This window comes from Rhipicephalus microplus, chromosome 6 (genome assembly GCF_043290135.1).
Source record: "Rhipicephalus microplus isolate Deutch F79 chromosome 6, USDA_Rmic, whole genome shotgun sequence".
Taxonomy (NCBI): domain Eukaryota; kingdom Metazoa; phylum Arthropoda; class Arachnida; order Ixodida; family Ixodidae; genus Rhipicephalus; species Rhipicephalus microplus.
This window is the reverse complement of record NC_134705.1, coordinates 102,215,852-102,238,818: the sequence shown is the minus strand read 5'-3', so window position 1 is coordinate 102,238,818 and position 22,967 is coordinate 102,215,852. Positions and strand designations below refer to the sequence as shown.

Genomic DNA, 22,967 nt, shown 5'->3' with positions numbered 1-22,967 from the left:
GAGTAAGGGGCGGAAATATGCGCAGGGCCAAGAAAGCTGGCAGACCCTTCAGAGGTGCTGGTTTAGGAAACTCTGGAACTGCCCGAAGCTTGGCGGTGTCAGAAACAACACCGCATTAGGAACAACATGGCCGAGGATGGGGCGCTGACTTGCGCCGAAGCAGCGTTTTTTTTTTTTTTCAGGTCGAACTGAAGACTGGCGTCTGTTAGGCACTGTAGTATTTCTTCTGGTCTGCGGAGATGCGTGGGAAAATCTGGAGAAAATATAACTGAGCCATCTAAACAGCACAGGCATGCATGCTTTCCACTTCGGGTCACGCAAAAGATTGTTCATCATCCGCTCGAATGTTGTGGGTGCGTTGCAATGACCGAAAGGCATGAAACAGAATTCCTAAACGCCATCAGGCGTGACAAAAACCATTTGAGGCTGAACTTCAGGTGCCATAGAGACTTGCCATTATAATATAAATGCAAGGCAAACACGGTATCAGCGTCCGGACAGAAGGAGCAAGAGCTGGCCGGGTATACGGACAGCGTCGCAGCAACAACCAAGCAACCCTAGCTCGCGCCTCGCGCCAACGTGTCATAGGCATTCCTCTCGTCGAATGTCGAAATAAACTACGTAGTGACTGCTCACGGAGTATCTAATTGACTTCCCTTATATATATATATATATATATATATATATATATATATATATATATATATATATATATATATATATATATATATATATATATATATATATATATATTTGCCAAAAATATGTATAGGGTAATTTAGTAGACGCAATTGTAATGGAAATATGAAGAAAGAAAAGTGGGTGAAACGATAACTTGCCATGAACAGGAACCGAACCTGCGATTTATATATATATATATATATATATATATATATATATAGATATTTATATATATGCGAAGTTTTACACAAGTTTTATTTGAAAAGGTGTGACAAGTGCAACGAAAGCTTATGGGTAGCCCTTAATTAGTAGCTTAGTGTACGCTATGCGAGAACTCTCTAATAACGCGGTTACGTCAAAGAGCTCTTTTTTCAGATATCTGGGTGCGGACGTCAGTGTCACTGGCTGTTAAAGAAAAACTACCGTTATGCGTCAGTGAAAGATTGACCATGATACAAATAAGCAGGTAATTCTGGTCTGAGTGTGATTCAACAGCAAGTATTCTGAGTAGCAGATAAGTGTTGTGATATAAAGTGCTTCAAGCAACATTGCACGCAGTCACTCATTTCACCCCACTACCACACCAAGAACAATACAGAAACCATTGAATACATCATATCATGTTAATAGCAAACTTTCTGTCTCAACTTGTGACACAATTTTGGTTGGCATTGTATACCATGTACACAATAGCTAGGATGTTCAATCTGCATCGATGAACATGTGGTTTCATTAGAACCAGAGACCTACCTGACCGACAGCAGGAACGTTGCCAGGAGGTCCAGGCTGAAATGTACCACAACAATAAAAAGTTTGCAATGAAGTATCCATCTTTATTATTCAGAGTATTTTTAAACTTTAGCCAACCCATTTATGGGGAAGTAGTTGTCAATATTCTAAAAAGCCCCAATTTTATAATTTAGTTACATTTTATTGGTCTGTTTCATTCAGCTGAACGCGGCTGAACCAAGAATGAAACGAGCTGACTCATCTGACTTAAATAAGGGCGTGTGTGAAAAGACATCTCTACCTGCGAGGCCTGCTGTCGACTGCAACTGAAGCAGACAACAAATCCGCCTCGGGCTTTGAAAGAACGTGAAGGAATATGCTGACAATATTATGTTACGCTTATCATCGCAAAAAACACGATACGATTATGAGCCATGTTGGGGGAAGCGGAAATTTGAAGAAACTGGTGTTCTTTAACGTTCGCTAACATTTCCCTTCACACGTGCCTTCAGCATTCAACCTCCACCAAAACGCGACCACTGCGGCTGGATCTAACTGGCACCCTCTGAGTCAGCATGCGTAAGAGAGGGACGGAAAGTAAAAAAAACTTAATTTACTCTTCTTGCAGAGGTCAAACAACCGTGAAAAGATTCAAAATTGTTGATTCGATCTCCTTTCATTCAGAAAATTAGTTTCTTCCGACATGCTATGTTCTTCTGGCCCGTTTCAATGCATTGCCAACAACAAACCCTCGTTCATTCATTCCCATGGGGCTACGACCTGGATCATCTCGACGACCCAAGGAGCGTGCCGAGAGTAAAAGCCTGCAAATGTGCTACTCAAAAGAGCGACAACAGCGTTCGCAAGCAGCCGAGACAAGGCAGCGCTGTCCGCATCCTTAACTTTACCAATGATGCCCACGGAGGTCTCCACATTTTTTGTAATCCAATTCAACGCATGCTATGTCACGAAAAAGGAACACAATGAAGACTGTTATATGGGAAGACCTTTCAGCTGTGGTAATGATCCTGGCATGAGCTGATTGATCAATACGTGGGTTTTATACCCAAGGCCACCGCAGCCATTTCTGTAGCCGTAGCCGGCATACAAGCTACAGATTCATCACACCGAGACGCCCTTAACATACTTAAACAATGGTTATGAAAGTCAAAGTGTATTCAGCATGAACATCTAGAATGGCTCCGCACCTAGAAATCTGTTCAGTCGTGGAGCAACATTGTGACCTTACGGGAAAATTTACGACGAGGTTCGAGACAATCAGAGGGTTCTCGTGAACCTTATGAGAGATACGTCATACGCTGTCATGCTGAATGAGGTATGATTGCAAATGATTCGGGCAGACATTCTAGTTAATACAAATAGGAAAGTCGGGGGTCAAGTTTATTTTAACGAATGCCAGCTGTACCTAAACTTCGTAAGAGAAGATCAGTCGCCTGCTTTATATCTTCGAATCTAAGTGGATTATTCCAAGAGAAGCGCAAAGATTTCGACTCCAGATCTCATGAGCAGTTGCAGTGATATCACTGAAAACTTTCACAAGCCTCTGTCACCTCCAGCTGCCAATTATCTTCACTATAAATCAAGCGTTTTATCTGCGTCCTGTGTTTCGTATGGCAACTGGCGATAATACTGAAGAATTCATAGCCACCTCAGCATAGGATAGAAGCGCAATAAGCTCACAGTAGATGGTCGTTTACAAGTTTACCACCAAAGGACAGCTGGCAGGAGAATGCCACCACAGTGTAGAGATCAAAGCATGCAAACATGCTTGCATCTTTGCAGGCTTTGCATATGCATCTTTGCATGCTTTGCATATGCATCTACAATACGTATCGCGGGGCAACTGAAAGTGCACGTTCAGAAGCCGAAAGTGCTTCTGATGCTGCTATGTGTCGCTACAACGGCATGACTCCTTCACTTTCGTCGAACCTTTTCATACTCTAATTTGAACATCAGCGACTGCCAATTACTTGACGCGCGAAAGTTCTCAGCGTGTCAGCGTTATGCTTCGGAGTTAACTAGAAAACACTTTCGTGCAGATAGGAGGTGTCGTCGTTCCTTTCGTGGTCGGTGACATCACTGCATCTTGAACGACGAATAAACTTTACAAACTCATCATTGGCAAAAGGTACACCATCGGCGGATACAGTTCTTTTCCTTAGTATTACCCCTGAACCCGGAGTATATATTCTGATTGGACCAGTGAAATTGTAGAAAGTAACGCGAATTAACAACGAAGTGCGTTGGGTGTCGAATAACTGGGCATTTATATCCAATAACACAAAAATGGGGTGAACTCTCCCAGGACCATCATCCGCCAAAGAAGAAGGTGGACAGTATGCAAACAGTCATATCTGCGCCCTGCGAACCGATGTCTTTGATGAGAAAGTTTTCTCTTACTCATCACAACTAGTTTCGGATCATAATACCAGTGGTATTGCAGAAAAGTTATTTTGGAAGCAAGACATCAAGATATGACGGTTTCTGAAATGGTCGCGCAGAATTCGCGACGCCAATGACATCGTCGAAAGATAATGGCAGTGGTGCCATTTTCTTCAAAGAAATAGTTGAACCTCGGGTAAAAGGTATGAGGCCACACAAGAAAAATTTATGGCATCATCGCCAATGCGCCTTCAATTCGATGCTAAATTCGGCCTAATGCTAAATGCCTGGATGCTTATTAGGTTTACGTCTTGTTAAAGCACATCGAGTGATCAAAAGTTGCAAAGCAATCTTCTACCGCATTTTTCATAACTATATTATGGTTTGCAGTAATAAAAACTCCACAATCATTGTATTACTTACCTCCCTTAAATGAGGACTTCCACCTCCATGGCCTGCGGGGGCTGGAGGCTGAAAAAGGCAAGGAAGAGCCCTCGAAAATAAGCAATATATACAAACAGTTTCACAGCCTGAACATACTTTACCAACATGTTTATCAAGGAGCAATATTTGAGTGAAGCACACTCAAAACCAAGCAGCTATGGCGCTAAATCATTTATAACTGAGCTATAGTAACAGGCCTGTTGGCGAGATTGTACAAGAGCACTGTCTGGGGTAGATTTCACACAGCTGCTTCTTGCATATCCCAAAATTGTTTGCTCTTTAGAACAATAGTATGAGAATTTTACACGTTCGATTCTGTTTTGTAAGTAGCCATTTATTCCGTTTACAAAACATGAACGTCCTTAAAGATGAAGTATTTGTTCTGTGAAAGAGATGGCATACGTAATTTCAATGATGCTTTAGTTTATTCCAAAGTTGTCTCAAGACTGTTGCGAAAAAAGTAATTATGTGATTTCACCAACTTGTTAATACACCATCTGTAATACTTATGGCATGAGAGTAGCGTGGTGCATATCTGGGACATCATGGCCATTAAGCCTTCGTTTCTACCATCAAAAATTCATCATATTGAAAGGTAACGAATGTGACAGTAGTAGTTCGCCATTCTGGTACATCACAGGCACTGAGCCTCTGCTCCCGCCCATCTGAACCTGTATCGCATAGAAAGGGGACGACAACGACTACAGCGCATCACAAACGTGATCCATCAGAGCTACTGGGTATGTAGTTCTGCGTAACATGACATTGATCGCATGCTATGACAATGCCATAAATAAAGTCGCTGATACCTGGTCTCCTATTTACATTGTTTATATGGTAACATACGAAGCACATAATGTTCTAGATTATGAGTACATGATCAAAAAATTCCTGCCACTTAAAGAAACTGCCATTATTGGGAGTATTGGGGATAATGGCACATTATGTGCCCGTACAATTGAGCTTCAACATGAATTTCTTTAATGCTGATTGTCTCGCAATCTCCTTACGAGGTTTGTTCCAGAAACTTCCGGCTGCAGGAACACTATTCTTGCACGTGACTATGTCACCAAGCGCAACCAGTTAGTTGTAAGCAGCAGAAAACTGCAGCTGTGCTAAAATAGTAAGCCGCTGTACTCACAAAACGTCTTTTTTCAAGAAACCACCAGCTAAAGTGTAAAAAAATGTAACACTGTCGAAGAGCAGCTGCTGTTAAAACATATGATTTGTAAAACGTGTGAGTGTTTGAAAGGCTCACCAGTTGCAAAGCGTTCCGCTCTATGACATCATCTATGATCATATCCTAAACACATATTATCATGATCGGCACTAAAACTTCAACCATGTCAACTGCCGCGTAGATTTCCAAGCTGCCTTACGTAGGCGCATTGGGAACTTTGCTGAGCCGAGACGAGGAATTTCGGTGTAGTGAGTACTTTGCAGCTGTTCTTGCAATGATCATAACATAGAAAATTCATGCGTCCAATGCTACTCACATGTACGTTTCTTTGCTTGCAGCTCGGTAAAAACATCCACGTGGAAGCAAAATAGGTTCATAAATTTAGAAGGCGATACGAGCGGTGGCCGATTTATCCACCGTGTTCTACTCCTGAGCACCAGCAATATCCAGACTTTATTTTCAGTTCTAGCTCAGTGTGCTTTTGTCTGGGTAAATTGTTAGGCGCTTTTATAAGCACGCTGATTACGTATTCAAAATGTGTGCCTTTCAAAAAGGAGAGTTGTGGCACATTAAGAGTTCCAGTATAAGTACCATGTTCGCCTTACCGCATTCTTTGGCTAGTAAGCGCTTGTGGTAGTTTTTGGAGAATCTCCGGCAGAGTAGCCAGTGTTGTTCTTTGTCCTGATTGTCGGCTACTGCACAACGTATTCCTAGGTATTTGCTCAATGTAAATGCATTCCACACTGTTAAATATAAGTTGTTTTTCTGCTGGGCCACTACAATTTCCTGCACTATACCTGGAAGAAGGGGTGCACTGTTAATCTTGAGTATATGCGCCACGATTAAATGAAAAAAAAAATTACATGTAACGCCATTGTCACATAGTTGGCAATGGAAAATAAAACATACGGTAACATAAAAGAAAACATCGACTTCTTTACAGTATGCGTCGAACTTAGGGCAGAGTGAAACCCCTAAAAAGTTGGCTTTTTCTGACGAAGGGGGCATTCATTCATGCATTTCGGCGAGCGAAGAGAGATATTTTCAAGGCGCCGATCCAGCTTGGCGAAAACTATTTCTCCGTCATTTCTCTCATGATTCTACATTGTATCATGCATTAGCAGTTTATGTGGAGTCGCCGTTTTCTTAGACAGGGAACACTGCTCCTTCCAACAGCAAAGTGCCACCGTGAAGCCCTTTGCGCTTAATAATTAAGACAGTTGGATGTGCAGCAAAACAAGCACGAATTTTGCAAATGGGAAAAACAAAGTTTAGTAAAGTAGTGATGTTATGGTAGCATTGATGCTGCATTTTCTCACGCACAATGCTCTCCTACATACACTTCGCTCACCTAATTACGCATTTTGAAATAATAAATGCGAAAAAACTTGTGGTTATTGCGGTGACACCGCTGTTTTTGTAAAATGGCTTACCAGACACTCCACTTTAACTTGCGTGCTAAAGTTGTCACTGTTCTTTCCGCCATCGTTCTGAAGTGTTATGAATATAGATCTATTTTACATATAGAATAAACTTCATTTACCTAGCTATCACGAAAGAGCGCACATTTTAACGAGTGTGACGTAGTTTTCATTACAATAAAATACTTGCCGTTGGTGGTAAACGCAGGACACTGTCGAATGTCAAGGGGCTGGCAGGCTAAAAAGAAGATAGCAGGCAGGTAAAAAGCCAGGAATACGCGAATAGTATTTCACTTGACTGAATTCTTATTTAAAAGAATACCAATTGAAAAGTACTACGTGATATAACAGAGAATAATACCAAATAAGGTATAGGAAATGGTATTATTAGCAAACATATTTTAACTGTTAAGAAAGAAAATTGAATAAAAAGACAACTTGCCCCGTTCAGGGGCTGAGCCACCACCATCAAACAACGCCTCCGATGCTCTACGAACTGAGCTACCAAAGAGGCCATCTCACCGTACACTTGATTGCTAAAGATATATATATATATATATATATATATATATATATAATGTTTTGTGTGTGTGTGTGTGTGTGTGTGTGTGTGTGTGTGTGTGTGTGTGTGTGTGTGTGTGTGTGTGTGTGTGTGTGTGTGTGTGTGTGTGTGTGTGTGTGTGTGTGTGTGTGTGTGGCGAGAAAAGAAACAGCCGTGCGAATACGCCATGAAGCGGCCGAAGTGGCTGTGCCCATCTCGCCCCTTCGGAGCTGCCGTGGCTGCCAGCGCCCAGCACATCGTGTACGTGAGCTCGATATGTTCTCGCACAGCTCTAGCTATGCATTATCTGTGCGAGAGACGTAGTGTGGTGGCCAAGAAAACAATAATGATGCGGATCATGCACTGCAGGGCTCCCTTCTCAGCACTCTGGGCTATATTGAAGTGCATACAAGAAAGAAAGTGATAGAAAGAGCCTACATATGTGAACTACAATACTCAAGGTGCCCTTTTAGGAAGTTCAGGTTGTCAACTTCAAGTGAGCATCGGGAACCAGTGGGTCTCTGGTGGGAGACACTGGGAGTTGCGCAATGAATGAAGTTAGCGTCGGGTCACTGTATTTGTACACAAGTGGGTGACAGGATGACCCGCCGGGGCAAGCTAGGAGAGCGCAGGGTCTCGCTTGTGGGCATTGCAGGTAAAGGCGCCTTGAGGGAGATTCGAGGGAGGGTGTACAAACGCCGATGTGGCCCCTGCGCGCAAAGCAACGAGAAGTGGCGTAGTGAAGTCTAGCAGACCACCCGTTGACAGGCAAAGGCTTCGACGGTGCTTTCGCGGGCGTGCGCAGCGCTGACGTCGATGTTGGTACGCAGATGTCGTCACTTGAGCGGTATCTGCATATCAATGAACTTGACCGTGTACGTTGGCAGTAGGCAAGTAGCATTGTACGCGTCGGGTACAGGTGAATGACGTATACGGCTTGTAAAAGGGCCTGCCTATATTACAGTTGCATGCCTGTTGGCCCACAGTTTCCGCCAAGAACTCGGTAGAAGGCGTGCCATGTGATCCAGGAAGTGTGGACTCTGGAGGAGGCTCAGTGGGCGGGTGCACCTTAACTTGAGAAAACACCATCAGTAGTCGGCGCATGTGGGTTTGTGCGCAGGTCGGTATTGCAGGTGGTTGCCTGTACAGCTGGCGTTACATGTGTGGTCTGCTGTGACACAAGCGGACCAGGCACGTCGTCATCAGGACCGTCGGCAATAGTCGCAGTGTCTCGGAAGTTTGGCTGTGGTAGATGGCTCGTTGCTTCAACTTCAGCTGCGAGAGACTGTGAGGGTGGGGCTGGTTGCTGCTTACAAATCAGACAGAGCATCACATTGCATAAATGTTCGGGTTGGTCGATGACAAGTCGAATGATGACAGTGTCTGTGGAAGGCTCCAGGGCGTGCAGCGAGGTTGCTGTCATGGAGACTGACTCGACTGACTCGTCATAGGTGTTGTGGGCCATGGAAGCCGGCCAAGACGAGCGGGTTGCAAGTATGCCTACAGTATTGTCGGCCGAGGACGGTGAAAAACGTACCTCGTGGCTGACTAATCGCATGCCGCACGAATGTCCTGACAATCGTCGGATGAACAGTCGGACGTGAGACTCGCGTTGCAAGTAGCCGGACGAGGGGTTGTAGGTGACGTTGCTAGGGAAGTGTGAAGTCTTGATCAAGGCAGAGATGATGGCCGCTTGATACGCCTCGCTGTGACTCCCGGAAAACCGGAAAGTAGCGGGTCCTCCAAAGCGAGTGATAATTAAGGCTGTAGAAGACCAACACCGCAGAGCAGAGGTCGTCATGTGGCTGCCAGCTGGAACTTGACGTGGTAGCGAAATGGCGCAGTTCTACCAGAAGGACGTAGAGAATAATGTTGTGCATCAGCGGCTGGTCTGTGACGTGATTCACCGCAAGAACGGCGCCGAGCTGCATAAAATATACATTGAGGTTGGTCGATTGGAACGGCGGCAATGGCGGGCAGAGTCACGGAAACATTTAACCCTATGGCCCCTCGATGGGCGCGTTCTCCGGGTCAACAATATAGCGGTGAGCGCAAAGATAGACGTGACAAGATGTTGTGAAGGCGGCCGAAGTGACCGTGCCATTCTCGCCACTTTATTTAGGCCTGCAGTGGAGCCGTGGTGGCTGCCAGAGTCCAAGAAGCCAGGTCCGTGAGCTCGTTCTGTTCTCGCGTAGCTCTAGCTATGCATGAGCTGCGCGAGAGGTGCGGGGCGGTGCCAAGGAAATGACAATGATTATGATCATGAACTACATGCTTTCAAATGTCAGAGTACCAATTAGCACTACCAGAACTATGAAGGCGAATCCGAAACACGCTTTTTTCAGCCTGTTGGCGTCACATTGCACATCATTCTATTACAAGCTGGAAGCTGATTAGTAAACCCCCGCATATTACCTTAAAGCATCCCGGATGTCATGAAAACGAGGCCCCTGATATGAATAGGCAGCAGCGATGGCGTAGTGGTTAGAGCATCCACCTCGCATGCAAATGTTCGTGGTTCGAATTGCAGTGCCAAGTGATTCCCAACCGGATAAAAAAGATCCGTGTGGTGATGGAACTGCATTAAGAGGCCTGGGGTGCGGCCTTAGCGGTGGCCACCACTGGTAACGCACTCCCTCACCAGAGAAGGATTGGCCACTCTGGTGCAGTATCTGTCCACTACCTCCCACATGCATACGTCAATTACTTCCCGGCCCTCAGTTCCCAGCAGCTGTGAAGGTACTGACCACGGCGGCGGTCAGAGGGTGCTAAGAATCTCTGGAACCGGACAGGCCGCCATTTGAACCTGAACTTGGCAACGTTTAACGTTAGAATCTTATCTAGTGACGCAAGTCTGGCTGTATTATTTGAGGAGCGAGAGGGTGTTAAATGGGATATAATAAGGCTCAGTGAGGTTAGGAGGACAGATGAGGCCTATACGGTGCTACTGAATGGGCACGACTTTTGCTATCGGGGCTTGGCTGACAGAATACAACTGGAAGTGTGGTTCCTAATTCACAGAAACATAGCTGGCAACATAGAGGAATACCATAGCATTGATGAAATGCCGGTAGGTATTTTAATTAAACTCAATAAGGGATACAGTATGAAAGTAATACAGGCTTACGCGCCTATAACCAGCCTTGATGACGCTCCAGTTGAAAGCTTTTACGAAGAAGTGGAATCGGCGATGAGTGAAGTAAAAACACAATATACTATACTCATGGGAGACTTTAATGGAAAGGTCGGGAAGAAGGAGGCTGGAGACAGGCAGTAGGAGATTATGGCATCGGTACTAGAAACGCCAGAGGAGAGCTACTAGTAGAATTCGCAGAACGCAATAATTTACGGATTTTGAATACCTTCTACCAAAAACAAGGAAACCTTAAGTGGACATGAAGGAGACCTACAGGCGAAAATAAAAACGAAATAGACTTTATAATGAGTGCACACCCAAGCATCGTGCAGGATGTGGAAACGGTTGGCAAGGTACAATGCAGTGACCATAGAATGGTACGGTCTCGAATTCGCCTAGACTTGAAGAAGGAACGACAGAAACTGATACACAAGAATCTAATCATTGGCTAGCACTGAGAGGAAAAGTACAGGAGTTCAGAGTCTCGCTTACAGGTACTCGGCTCTTATTGAAGAAACCAACCTGAGCGTAGATACAATGATTGATAATCTGATGAGTATCATTAAGGAGTGTGCAGTGGTAGTTAGAGGCACGGTAGTTAGACAGGACACTGGCAAGTTTTCCTAGAAAATGAAGAATCTTATTAAGAAGCTTCAAAGCATGAAAGCCTCAAGTCCAACAGACAAAAAAGAACTGGCAGAGCTTTCGAAGTTGATTAATAAGCGTTAGATAACCAACGTAAGAAGGTATAAGCTTGAGATAATTGAACACACTTTGAAAAACGGAGGAAGCGTCAAAGCACTGAAGAAGAAAATTGAGATAGGCAAAAATTGAATGTATGCACTAAGGGACAAAGAAGGCAAAATAATTACCAATATGGTTAACATAGTTAAAATAGCGGAGGAGTATTGCAGAGATCTGTACAGTAACCGGGACAACCATGACCTTAATACTATGGGAACTAGCAGTAACCCAGATGACACCCCGCTAGTGATGATAGAAGCCAGAAAAGCCTTGAAGAGCATGCAAAAAGGTAAAGCAGTTGGTGAGGATCAGGTAACATCAGATCTGCTGAAAGATGGAGGACAGATGGTGTTAGAAAAACTAGCCACCCTGTCTACGAGGTGTCTCCTGACGGGAAGAGTACCAGAGTCTTGGATGAATGCTAACATCATCTTATTACATCTTAAAGGAGATGACAAGGACTTGAAGAATTGCAGGCCGATCAGCTTGCTCTCCGTAGTATACAAGCTTTTTACCGAGGTAATTGCTAACAGAGCTAAGAAAACTTTATAATTCAGTCAACCAAAAGAACAAGCCAGATTTCGAACAGGCTACTCAACAATCGACCACATTTATACAATCAATCAGGTAATAGAGAAATGCTCAGAATATATTCAACCACTATACATAGCCTTCATAGATTAGGAGAAGGCATGTGATTCAGTAGAAATATCAGCAGTCATGCAGACACTTCGGAATTAGGACATCGATGAAGCATATATAAACATCCTGGAAGAAATCAACACGGAATCAACTGCTACCATAGTGCTTCATAAAGAAAGCAGCAGAATACCAATCAAGAAGGGTGTAAGGCAGCGGGATACAATCTCCCCAATGCTATTTACCGCGTGCTTACAGGAGGTTTTCTGAGGCCTAGAATGGGAACAGTTAGGGATAAAAGGTAATGAAGAGTACCTTAGTAACCTGCGCTTCACCGATGACATTGCATTGCTGAGTAACTGAGGGGACGAATTGCAACTCATGATTACAGAGTTAGACAAGAAGTGCAGACAGGTGGGTCTTCAAAATAATTTGCAGAAAACGAAAGTAATGTACAACAACCTCGGAAGAAAGCAGAGCGTCGAGATAGGTAATAGTCCACTTCTAGTTATAAAACACTTTGTCTACTTAGCGCAGGTAATAAGCGCAGAGCCGAACCACGAGATTGAAGAAACTAGAAGAATAAGAATGGGGTGGAGCACATTTGTCAAGCACTCTCAATTCACGACAGGTAGATTACCACTATCCCTCAAGAAAAAGGTATACACCAGCTGTATCCTGCCGGCACTCAGCTATGGAGCAGAAACCTGGCGACTTATATAGAGGGTTAAACTTAAATCGGAGAGGAAGCAGCGAGCAATGGAGAGAAAAAAAGCAGGTGTATTCTTACAAGACAAGAAGAGAGCAGAGTGGATTAGGCAACAAGCGGGGGTAAAGATACCATAGTTGAAATCAAGAACAGAAAATAGACACGGGCCGGCAATGTAGCGCGTAGACAGGATATCCACTGGTCATTAAGGGTAACTAACTGGATTCTCAGAGAAGGCAAGCGGGTTAGGGGGAGACAGAAGGTTAAGTGGGCAGATGAGGCAGAAGTTTAATTGGGCAGATGATATTAAAAAGTTTGCGGGTATGAATTGGCAGCAGCAAGCACAGGACCGAGTTAACTGGCGGAACATGGGAGAGGCGTTTGTCCTGCAGTGGACGTAGTCAGGCTGCTGCTGCTGATGATGATGATGAGGAGGAGGAGGAGGATTATGATGATGTGAAAAAAGGAAAGTGGAAACTATAGAGGCTTGTCTTTCTTTGGTAGACACTATATTACTTCGAATATCCAAGGTTACCAAGGCATGTATAGGGCACGTGTTTAGTAGTAAATTCAATGTATATGTTGTGAAAGGAAAGCGGACGAAAAGATAACTTGATGACGCGGGCAGAGACTTCACCGCAACTTTGAAAGAAGGCGTTGGTTGATCTACCAACTGAGCTTTCGCGGCGGTCATCTCCGCGTATGCAATATGGGGCATATACGTGCTTTTATACGTGGGGTTCAGTACCACCAGCCGCCATGACGGCGAGCCTGAAACACTCTTTTTTGCGCCTGTTGGCGTAACGGAGCCCGTGGTGGTATTAAGAGCTGGCCGTTGTTCAATCACAACTCGCATAATACCTTAAATCATCAAATATGTCATAACGGAACCCTCGCTACGAATGAATGAAGGACTGGAGAATTTTTAGAGCTAGTTTTTTTTGTTAGACACAATAGTGGCAAGAACTAACACACAATGTTTCCAAAGAAGGTATCGGGGTTGTTAACAGAAGTAATTGTAATTTAAACGTGAAGGAAGAAGAGTGGACGACTACATAACTTGTTGGTGATTGTGTTAATGTGAACAATAATCTGTAGGCTGCCTTGTAGCGCTCTTTAATACCTATGTATTCGCACGAACTCGCCGAATGATTAGTGCTACTTCAGAGCAGACTTACCGGACTGTAACGTAGGGCCATTCCAGGACTTAAGGGCGGTCCATGCTGGAAAAAGGACACCACAAAAGCTAATAGGTTTTACACAATAGCCCAACAACCAGAGTGCTCTCATCAAAAATTGGATGTCTATAAATTTTGTCGAATAAAAGCAATGGTGACTACGCAGTTGCCGACTTTGTTCAAAGGCGCATTCTATAGCTTGTCTACACATAGCGGCACGCCTATTTTTTATAATGAACAAACTCATAATGAAGACAAAAAAGACGATTTTAATCACAAATGATGTATGTCCTTAGTACGAAGCTTTTAGCAGTGTTTTATTACTGCAACGTTTGTTTTTTTTTAAGTGATAAGCGCTGCCTATTGACGTTGTACTTATCTCCGTGGCGATAGTATTCACGTTGCTAGCGCTGTTATTGAGTCTTCCGTTTAACAGGGTTACTCTCGATGATGTGTTGTGGATTTTGTTTTCCTTTTTCGAAGGCAGTTTATAGTGTGCCTTCTTAAGTATACGTTCTGCCTTAATCAGTGAATAAGCATCTTCGTTAACACTTCATATGCGTATTTCCTTATTCTGGCGCCAATATTTCTTGTCCTAGAGTATGAGCGCACTCAATGAAGTTATCGAGAAGTTGGTTTACCGAGGAAATAGATGCACAGCTTCCACGCTTGTGGACGCAATGTAGACTGGCAAATATTGAAAAGAGAACACATGGCTCATGATTGGCTGTTGAGACAATGAAATGTTATTGCACACCTTAAATTGAAAACAAGGCTATTGAGAATGTAGAACAGGCTTTGCGAGCAGTGCTCTTCATATTGCTAAAAAATCAGAGGTCAGCGTATAGGTAATTTCACATATTGGTAAAAATTATACAACACAGTGCAACCCAAGGTGGTATTTTAAAAATCAGATTTTGAAGCCTTCAATTAAATGCACTTTTCTAACGAAATGCAATTAGCTTTCCCAAAGTTGTAGAAACACCCATCTCCTGCTCATCTGGTGTTGAAAAAATAAAAACGAATATCTGGTCATTAAAACCAACAGCTTATGAAGCGGTCAGTTAAGTTTACTCAGGAGCAGACTATAGTGAGCCTTATCTTTCTTTTGCAGCCAGCCAACTTGACTGACGAAGCCAGCTGCCCTAGGAGCTCTCGTCATTGCTAACACACTCAGATGGGCTTCTTTTTTGAGTTCTAAGGCATTTTTGGCAAAAGTACGCTATGGGAAGCTCTGCGTATGTTGCAAACTTCAGAGTATGGACCACGGTGGGACTCAGTGGCTGGGCAGCCAATCACTGTAGGAAAGAAGTAATGTACAATGTTACAGGGCCATGGTGGAAAAGAAACGTGTCCCCTCACTTGAGTGGATTCTGCTTTGGTTTATGAAAGTGTCGCCAAGTCTTCTTATTAAGGCAATAGCTTTCACTTTACGTCGTTCTTTACAGGCCTTGAACGTATACTGGAGTCACTGTTTCCAGTGGGCACTTCATCTTCGCAGCCGTGGTCTCAATACGCGAAGACTAAATCGAGAGCCTTCTTCCTTGATTCGTTTTTGTTTCCATAACTGAAGCGCCATCAAAGTCAAGGTCGTGGTCGCCTCGCACTATGGTTCACAAAAGTGATATGTTGCTCCTCTATCTTTCTTACGCTGTCCTCGCATCGCGGCATTCAATCAGGGAGACACTGTCTTTAGTCAGTATAGCTGGCTGGACACTCTAAACACAGCACTTTCCAGACCATGCCTAACTGTTGTCCTTTACAGCGAAAGAGAGAGAGAATCAATCAGGAGAAAGGCAAAGAGTGCATGTATTAAAATTGTCCCTTACAGAGTTAGCCATGGTAGCAAGCAGGTGAGCGTCGGTGCAGGTTTCTCGATTACGCTAACCCCCGTTTTTTCGAGCAATCTTCGAAGATTTTCACAAATGTCCCAACCATATAAATTCACGACGTGCTGATCTGACCTCTTCCGTTCTGTTGCCGCCAGTAGCGTTGTCTCAGAGATGGAAGGGTAGCGTAGCATATTGTTTGCATCACCGAGGCCTTTCCGTGGTGTGGCAGTTGCGTACTCAATACATGGCGCCCCGCCGCGGTGGTCTAGTGGCTAAGGTACTCGGCTGCTGACCCGCAGGTCGCGGGTTCAAATCCCGGCTGCGGCGGCTGCATTTCCGATGGAGGCGGAAATGTTGTAGGCCCGTGTGCTCAGATTTGGGTGCACGTAAAAGAACCCCAGGTGGTCGAAATTTCCGGAGCCCTCCACTACGGCGTCTCTCATAATCATATGGTGGCTTTGGGACGTTAAACCCCACGAGTCAATCATACTCAATACATGGCGTTACACTCAATGTATTGGCACTTCCGCGCATCCATTTTTTTTCGTATGTCGCTGATAGCCCTGCATAATTATCTTTTTGTCAGCCTTCCTGCCATGCTGATTACTCTTGTGCGTGAAAATATCGTCAAAACCACACACGTTTTGTGGTTACTTATATGACTGCAAGCGAAGGCCGACGCCACTACTCGGTATGCGTTGGCCTTCTGTACAGCGAGAACATGAAGGGCTATTCTTGTCGTCTGAGCATTAGGTTAAAAATGAAAACGTCCCGTCTTACACCTTGAGCAGTACCACTTTGTCATAATGCTAAGGTGTTCTAGACACTTATCTAACGTACTTCTTTGTTATGCAGAAGCGAACGTGCACGCATCTCCAAAATACTTTTGGTCTCTCAATAAAGGAGCGATGTATATTCTTTTCTACGCACTACATTGCACTACATGTCCGCTCATGAAGAGGTACTACTGGCTTATCTATGGAAGTTACCGTTGCTCTGATGTGTGTTCTTCTGAAGCATCAACACGCGCCACATCATATCGATGCTCTAATAGGCGACACAACAGATCAATGTTGCTTCGCCGAGCACTTCATCTTCATTCAAGGCTGCTCGGGCGCTGATCATCGATAGCGCTACGGGCATGCTGGTGAACAAGAGCAAGATGCCGAACGTCATGAAGCTCTCATCGCTGCTAACTGCCACTGGTTTCATGCGTTCAACGAAGTGGATGGCCTTGCGCAGGTGAACTATTGTTTTTGCCCACGAGGAACGCCTGAAATCAGTAGAGATTCACGAATAGCGCACGTTGTAGAGAAGAAGCAATATTTACTCTGATACAGAGCGGTACCTCGCACTTTTGATGACAAGCTCTTAAAATATGGTGTAGAGACGTTACGGCAAATGAACTTCAGTCACAGAACCTATGAGTAAGTGGCCTAATCGGTCCTGAAATGTTTAACTGCTTTTAAACATTGCCTGAATTCATTACGGCTTCCTCATAAATTATGAATATATCTCTTTTCTACGCATCTGTTGATATTTTTTTACTTTTTTATTAACAATCAATATTGTCGATGTAGAAGACTGTCCATTGTATTGCTTGAATGTCGGCCATGGTGTTTCTTTGTCTGGTTTTGCTTCTGCTGTGACATGCCCTGCATACACAATGCTGCAAATGCAAGACAACACTCACTTCTCATTGCTTCATGGGCCTCTTCGGCACTTAACTCAGTTTATACGTGACGTGTAGCATCTATCTACACCAAGAGTTCCATAGTGGGAGCTACAGTAAAACACTTACGTGAAGTGGTGAACCATGCCCTGGGGCGGGACTTCTGGGTGGTCCAAGCTGAAACAGGGTAGCAGGACAAGTAAGAAAGTGCACTGCATACACAACGGTGCAAATGCAAGACAACACTCACTTCTCATCGCTTCGTGGGCCTGTTCGGCACTTAACTCAGTTTAGACGTGACTTGTAGCATCTATCTACACCAAGAGTTCCATAGTGTGAGCTACAGTAAAACACTTACGTGAAGTGGAGAACCATGCCCTGGGACGGGACTTCTGCGTAGTCCAAGCTGAAACAGGGTAGCAGGACAAGTAAGAAAGAAAAGTAGAGATAAGCCCTCACCTAAACAGTTGTCGCAACTAATGAGCTTTTTGCAAGGCAGCAGTAACACTGTAGCCACAAATTTTCGTTGAAACGCAACATATTACAGCTCGGCCCTACATAGCGGCGCCCTTATATTTCACGATTGGTACCACCAGGTCGTTTGTTCACTGTGCTCTTTAATTAATAGACGTGCTCTCTTACAGTTATATAAAAGTTGACTTCCCACTCTACTTCAATAATGAAGCTTTTAAAATAATAGCAACAAGTTCACTACAGAGGCAGCTATATTAGCTTATAAGAATAATCGCGAATTTCACAGTGGATCAGTAGCTAGAGTGCTCTATGGCCTACCTGAAGGACGCGGGTTCAATTCCAGCCGTGGTGGTCGCATTTTGATGGAGGCTAAACTGTAAACGCCTGTGTAATATGCATTGTGAGCGCACGTTAAAGAATACCAGATTGTCAAAATTTCCGGAGCTTTCCAATGCGGTGGCCCTCATTGTCATATTCTGGTTTAGGGACGTGAAAGCTCACATATTCCTATAATACAGAAGCGAAATGTACATCAAACCAGGAGGATAAGTGCGGCATCTTCATCGCTTTTGACAATCCTGAGGCGTATTTTTCTATGTAATTTACCAATATTTCAACAAAATTTTTTGCAGTAGTTTCTTTAGAATTTCCTTTTTTAAGATTATGTTTACACTATCGAGATTATTTACTCTCGTTGGTTTCTTGCCTGTAAGATTGTGCGGTTGGTGTGCGGCTGGGAAGCGCTAGCAGAACGATAGGATTTAATAGAAAATTTTATTTTATGCCTAATTGTTAGAAATCTTGTATTATGTAGGCGACATTTGCTACTTTAGGCTCAGGGAGTGGCTACTTTAGACTCGAAACAACAAATGGTGTGACCTCATCAATGCTCAGCTCACTGCTATGTTGGCAGCATGTTAGCATTATAAAATGAGGTTTGTTTTTATGCATTGAGAACCACCTGACTCTCTTCAGTTTGACATATGTAGAACTGATAATATTGTTACGATACTTCAGAAGTGCAGGGGACTTAAAATTAGCCAAGATGCAGCCAGTTCTTGAAAAGCGCATCCGTCGCTGCTGCATCTTGCTTGCTTGCTTGCTTGTTCCTTTCTTTTGTGGCTCTCACCCACTAAGGGGGATTGGCCAAGAAGCCGGTGGTTAATGCAAGTAAATACCTATAGATTTTCTAGATTAGGGGAATATGATTACTGTGTTTTGACTGTGAAACTGCTACATGTTGAGCGAAGAAGACGCACGCGATCTTCTTCTCTTTTTCAGTGTGAGACCCGCTTTGCTTCACACCCATTACATGCAGGTAGCATTATCCAGCCTTCCGAAAGCAAAAACAAAAATAAAAGAGAGGAAAAGAAAAGGCATTACATTGCCCCGATGCTCTAAAATGTGCACGTGAAGAAAAAAAGGAACTAAATCTATGATAAACGGAGAGTAGAAAATAAAGATCATGTCAATAAGGAACAAGTGAATGAACGAGCATGAAAGTTGAAGAAAATGAATGAATAACACAAAGACCAGTGAATTATTAAACAAAAATTGCAGATCCAAAGTACCATGAGAATCGATGATATGCGAAGCATGAATGGAAAAACGGATATGTCACTTTAAAGTCAGCACAACGTTACGAGGTGGTGGTTAATGATGCCTTACATGACTTCCGTATCATGATTTTCATGTTTGTATGTGTCGTTTACGTTCGCCATTTATTCATGTCACGTGATTTCAAATTTAGTATATGTAGAGCTAGCGAAACGACCGTGAGCACGCTAAGAGCGTGGTGTGTTGTCATGTTCTTACATAACACGCTTCTCAGGATGATCATATTTGCACAAGTCATATACTTTCGTCATTCATTGACATCACGTAACACCAAATTTGGTATATGTGGAGCTACCACAACGGCCGCGAGCGCATCATCAAGGGCCCAATAAACTCCAATGTAGCGTTGACGCGCGCGCACGCTGCGAACAGCGGTGCCACGTTAGCAAAACGCGAGAACTCTATAGTCTGAAACCAGGCGCGATCAGCGTCCATGGAAGCAGTCCGACGGCAACCGGAGCAAAACGCGACATGTTTCATTGTACGCGGATGCGTTACTTAGACAACACTGCGTCTCCCTTTGTCGTGACGGACGGATGCCGGACGCGCTGAAACGTGCATGCGCCAAAGCAACGCAGCGCAGCGCACGCCTGCAAGTGTATAGCGGTACCAGTGCCTGGCATGGCAACGCCGGCGTGACCCGACGAAATGAACTCCAGTGAGCACACGCACCGCGTCACGTCGAGATGTATTGGCGCCTTGGCAGTGACATGTATTTATGTTTTCAAATGACACGCATCTAATGATAATCGTGTTTGCAGCAGTCACATACCTTCGTCATTCATTGACGTCGCGTAATACCGAGTTTGGTGTGAGGAAGCTATCAAAACAGCAGCGAGCACATCATCAGCGTAGCATGTAGTCATGTCTTTACATCACATCCATCTCATAATTATAATGTTTGCACCAGTATCATAGCTTCGTCATTCATTCACGTACCAAAATACCAAATTTCGTATATGTGACGCCAGCGAAACGCCCGTGGGCGCATCATGACCTCGGCATGAAGTCATGTTGTTACATTACACGCATGTCATAATTTTATTGTTACGGTCTGTCGCTTGTGTTCGCCATGCGATCATATTGTCACGGGGTCGTGACGTGGCCGAAGACAGGAGACTTCGTGTTGGGATTTAACTGTTTATTTGGGCGAACCTGTGCCCAGTAAACGAAAAGTCCAATTACAGCAGCAGTCTTGCACAGATAGCAGTCTCGGACTGATAGCGGCGAATGGAGCGTCGGCCTTCGTTCAACAACTGACAAGCGGCGAAGCGCGTCGGCATTTATACTCTTGCCATCGAATGTTCTAGCGTTATCGCTGGTGGTGGCGTAGGTTCCAGAACAATCTCTACCGTTCGCACAGTGGGCGTGATCTTATCGAAATGATCTCCTACAGTCCGGAACCTTCTCGAAAACTGCATGCGCGGTTTGCGCTGAGAATCGTGTGGTGTTTTGGGACGATATCAAAAACTTGGGAAATTGAACATGGCATTGCCCCCCTCTGAAAAAAAGGCATCGTCCCGATGCTTTAACTAAAGATGAAGGTACAATAATAATGCAAGAAAGTACAATGAATAAATTACGATGAAACAATAATACAAAAAACACTGTTTCAGTTTGTTAACGCGCATAAAACGGCTTGAGGCGCGTGACATGCACGACTTCACGTCGCGATCGGCGTCGTTGAGAGTTCGTGATGCCGTCGGGGACAACCTCGTAATCAAGTGGGCCGAGACGTCGAACCACCCTGTACGGTCCGAAGTAGCGTCGCAGAAGCTTTTCACTCAGTCCACGTCGGCGTATCGGCGTCCACACACAAACACGTTCACCGGGCTGGTATTTCAAGAAGCGTCGTCGAAGGTTGTAACGGTGGCTGTCTGTCACCTGTTGATTCTTAATACGGAGATGCGCAAGTTGTCGGGCTTCTTCGGCACTTTGAAGGTACTCGCTCACATCGAGGCTTTCTTCGTCGGTGACGTTGGGTAACATGGCATCGAGCGTTGTTGCCGGGCTCCTTCCGTAGACCAATTTGTATGGAGATATTTGCGTCGTCTCCTGCTCCACCGTGTTGTATGTGAAGGTCACATACGGAAGAATGGCGTCCAACGTCTTGTGTTCGACATCGACGTACATTGACAGCATGTCGGCGATCGTCTTGCTAAGCCGCTCGGTGAGGCCGTTGGTCTGTGGGTGGTACGCTGTCGTCCGGCGGTGGTTTGTTTGGCTGTATGCCAAGATCGCTTGAGTTAAGTCGGCAGTGAATGCCGTTCCTCTGTTGGTGATAAGGACCTCCGGGGCGCCGTGACGTAGGACGATATTTTCGACGAAGAATTTAGCTACCTCGGACGCACTGCTTTTTGGCAGGGCTTTTGTCTCGGCGTAGCGGGTGAGGTAGTCGGTAGCTACCACGATCCACTTGTTTCCGAATGCCGACGTCGGGAACGGCCCTAGTAGGTCCATACCAATCTGCTGGAAAGGTCGGCAAGGTGGATCAATTGGCTGCAGAAGTCCCGCTGGCTTTGTCGGCGGTGTCTTGCGTCGCTGACAGTCCCGGCATGTCCTCACATAACGATTGACGTCGGTGGTAAGACGTGGCCAGTAGTACCTTTCTTGTATCCTCGCGAGCGTGCGAGAAACACCAAGGTGCCCTGCCGTCGGATCGTCGTGCAGGGCCTGCAGGAGTTCTGGCCGCAGAGCTGAAGGCACCACAAGGAGGTACTTGGCTCAAAGCAGTGAAAAGTTTTTTTTGTAGAAGACCGTTTCGTAGGAAGAACGACGCAAGTGCTCGCTTGAATACCTTCGGGACTTCGCCGGCCCTGCCTTCGAGGTATTCTATTAGGGCCTTAAGTTCCGGGTCGGCCCGCTGTCGTTCAGCGAAGTCGTCTGTAGTTATCGTTCCCAAGAAGTAGTCGTCATCCGGGTCGTCGGGTAGCGGTTGGTCGACAGGCGCACGAGAGAGACAGTCGGCGTCGGAGTGTTTTTTGCCGGACTTGTAAATGACAGTAATGTCATATTCTTGAAGTCTCAGGCTTCATCGTGCGAGGCGACCTGAAAGGTCCTTCAAGGTGGCTAGCCAACACAAGGCATGGTGGTCGCTCACAACTTTCAAGGGTCTGCCGTAGAGGTAGGGGCGAAATTTCGACGTAGCCCAGATGATGGCGTGGCACTCCTTTTCTGTTGTGGAATAATTTGCTTCTGCTTTGGATAGCGATCGGCTGGCGTAACTAATAACCCTTTAGAGTCCGTCAGTCCTCTGCACAAGAACGGCGCCAAGACCTACGCTGCTTGCGTCAGTGTGTGTTTCTGTCTCGGCGAATTCGTCGAAATGGGCAAGTAACGGAGGCGTCTGGAGGCGATGTTTAATCTCCTGGAAAGCGTGTTCCTGTGGCGGTGGCGCTTCCCATATGAATTCCACGTCGGCCTTGGTAAGGCTAGTGAGAGGATCGGCGATGCGGGCGAAGTTTTTCACGAACCGCCTATAATAGGCGCACAGGCCCAGAAATCGGCGCACGGCCTTCTTGTCAGTGGGCGGCCGAAAGTCGGCGATGGCGGCTGTTTTCCGTGGAA

General features: G+C 45.0%; 1 protein-coding gene across 4 annotated transcripts in view; it reads right to left on the bottom strand.

The window, feature by feature from the left end:
* Positions 1 to 22,967, bottom strand: part of LOC142765398 (uncharacterized) — a 197,419-nt gene that overhangs the window by 129,975 nt on the left and 44,477 nt on the right. For all 4 annotated transcript variants that reach the window (XM_075866299.1, XM_075866298.1, XM_075866297.1 and 1 more), the window contains exons 3-8: positions 17,668 to 17,715; positions 17,439 to 17,486; positions 13,806 to 13,850; positions 7,049 to 7,096; positions 4,237 to 4,284; positions 1,432 to 1,467 (exon numbers count right to left, since the gene is read on the bottom strand). In XM_075866299.1, coding sequence (XP_075722414.1) covers positions 1,432 to 1,467; positions 4,237 to 4,284; positions 7,049 to 7,096; positions 13,806 to 13,850; positions 17,439 to 17,486; positions 17,668 to 17,715 — 273 coding nt within the window. The remainder of the gene's footprint in view (positions 1 to 1,431; positions 1,468 to 4,236; positions 4,285 to 7,048; positions 7,097 to 13,805; positions 13,851 to 17,438; positions 17,487 to 17,667; positions 17,716 to 22,967) is intronic.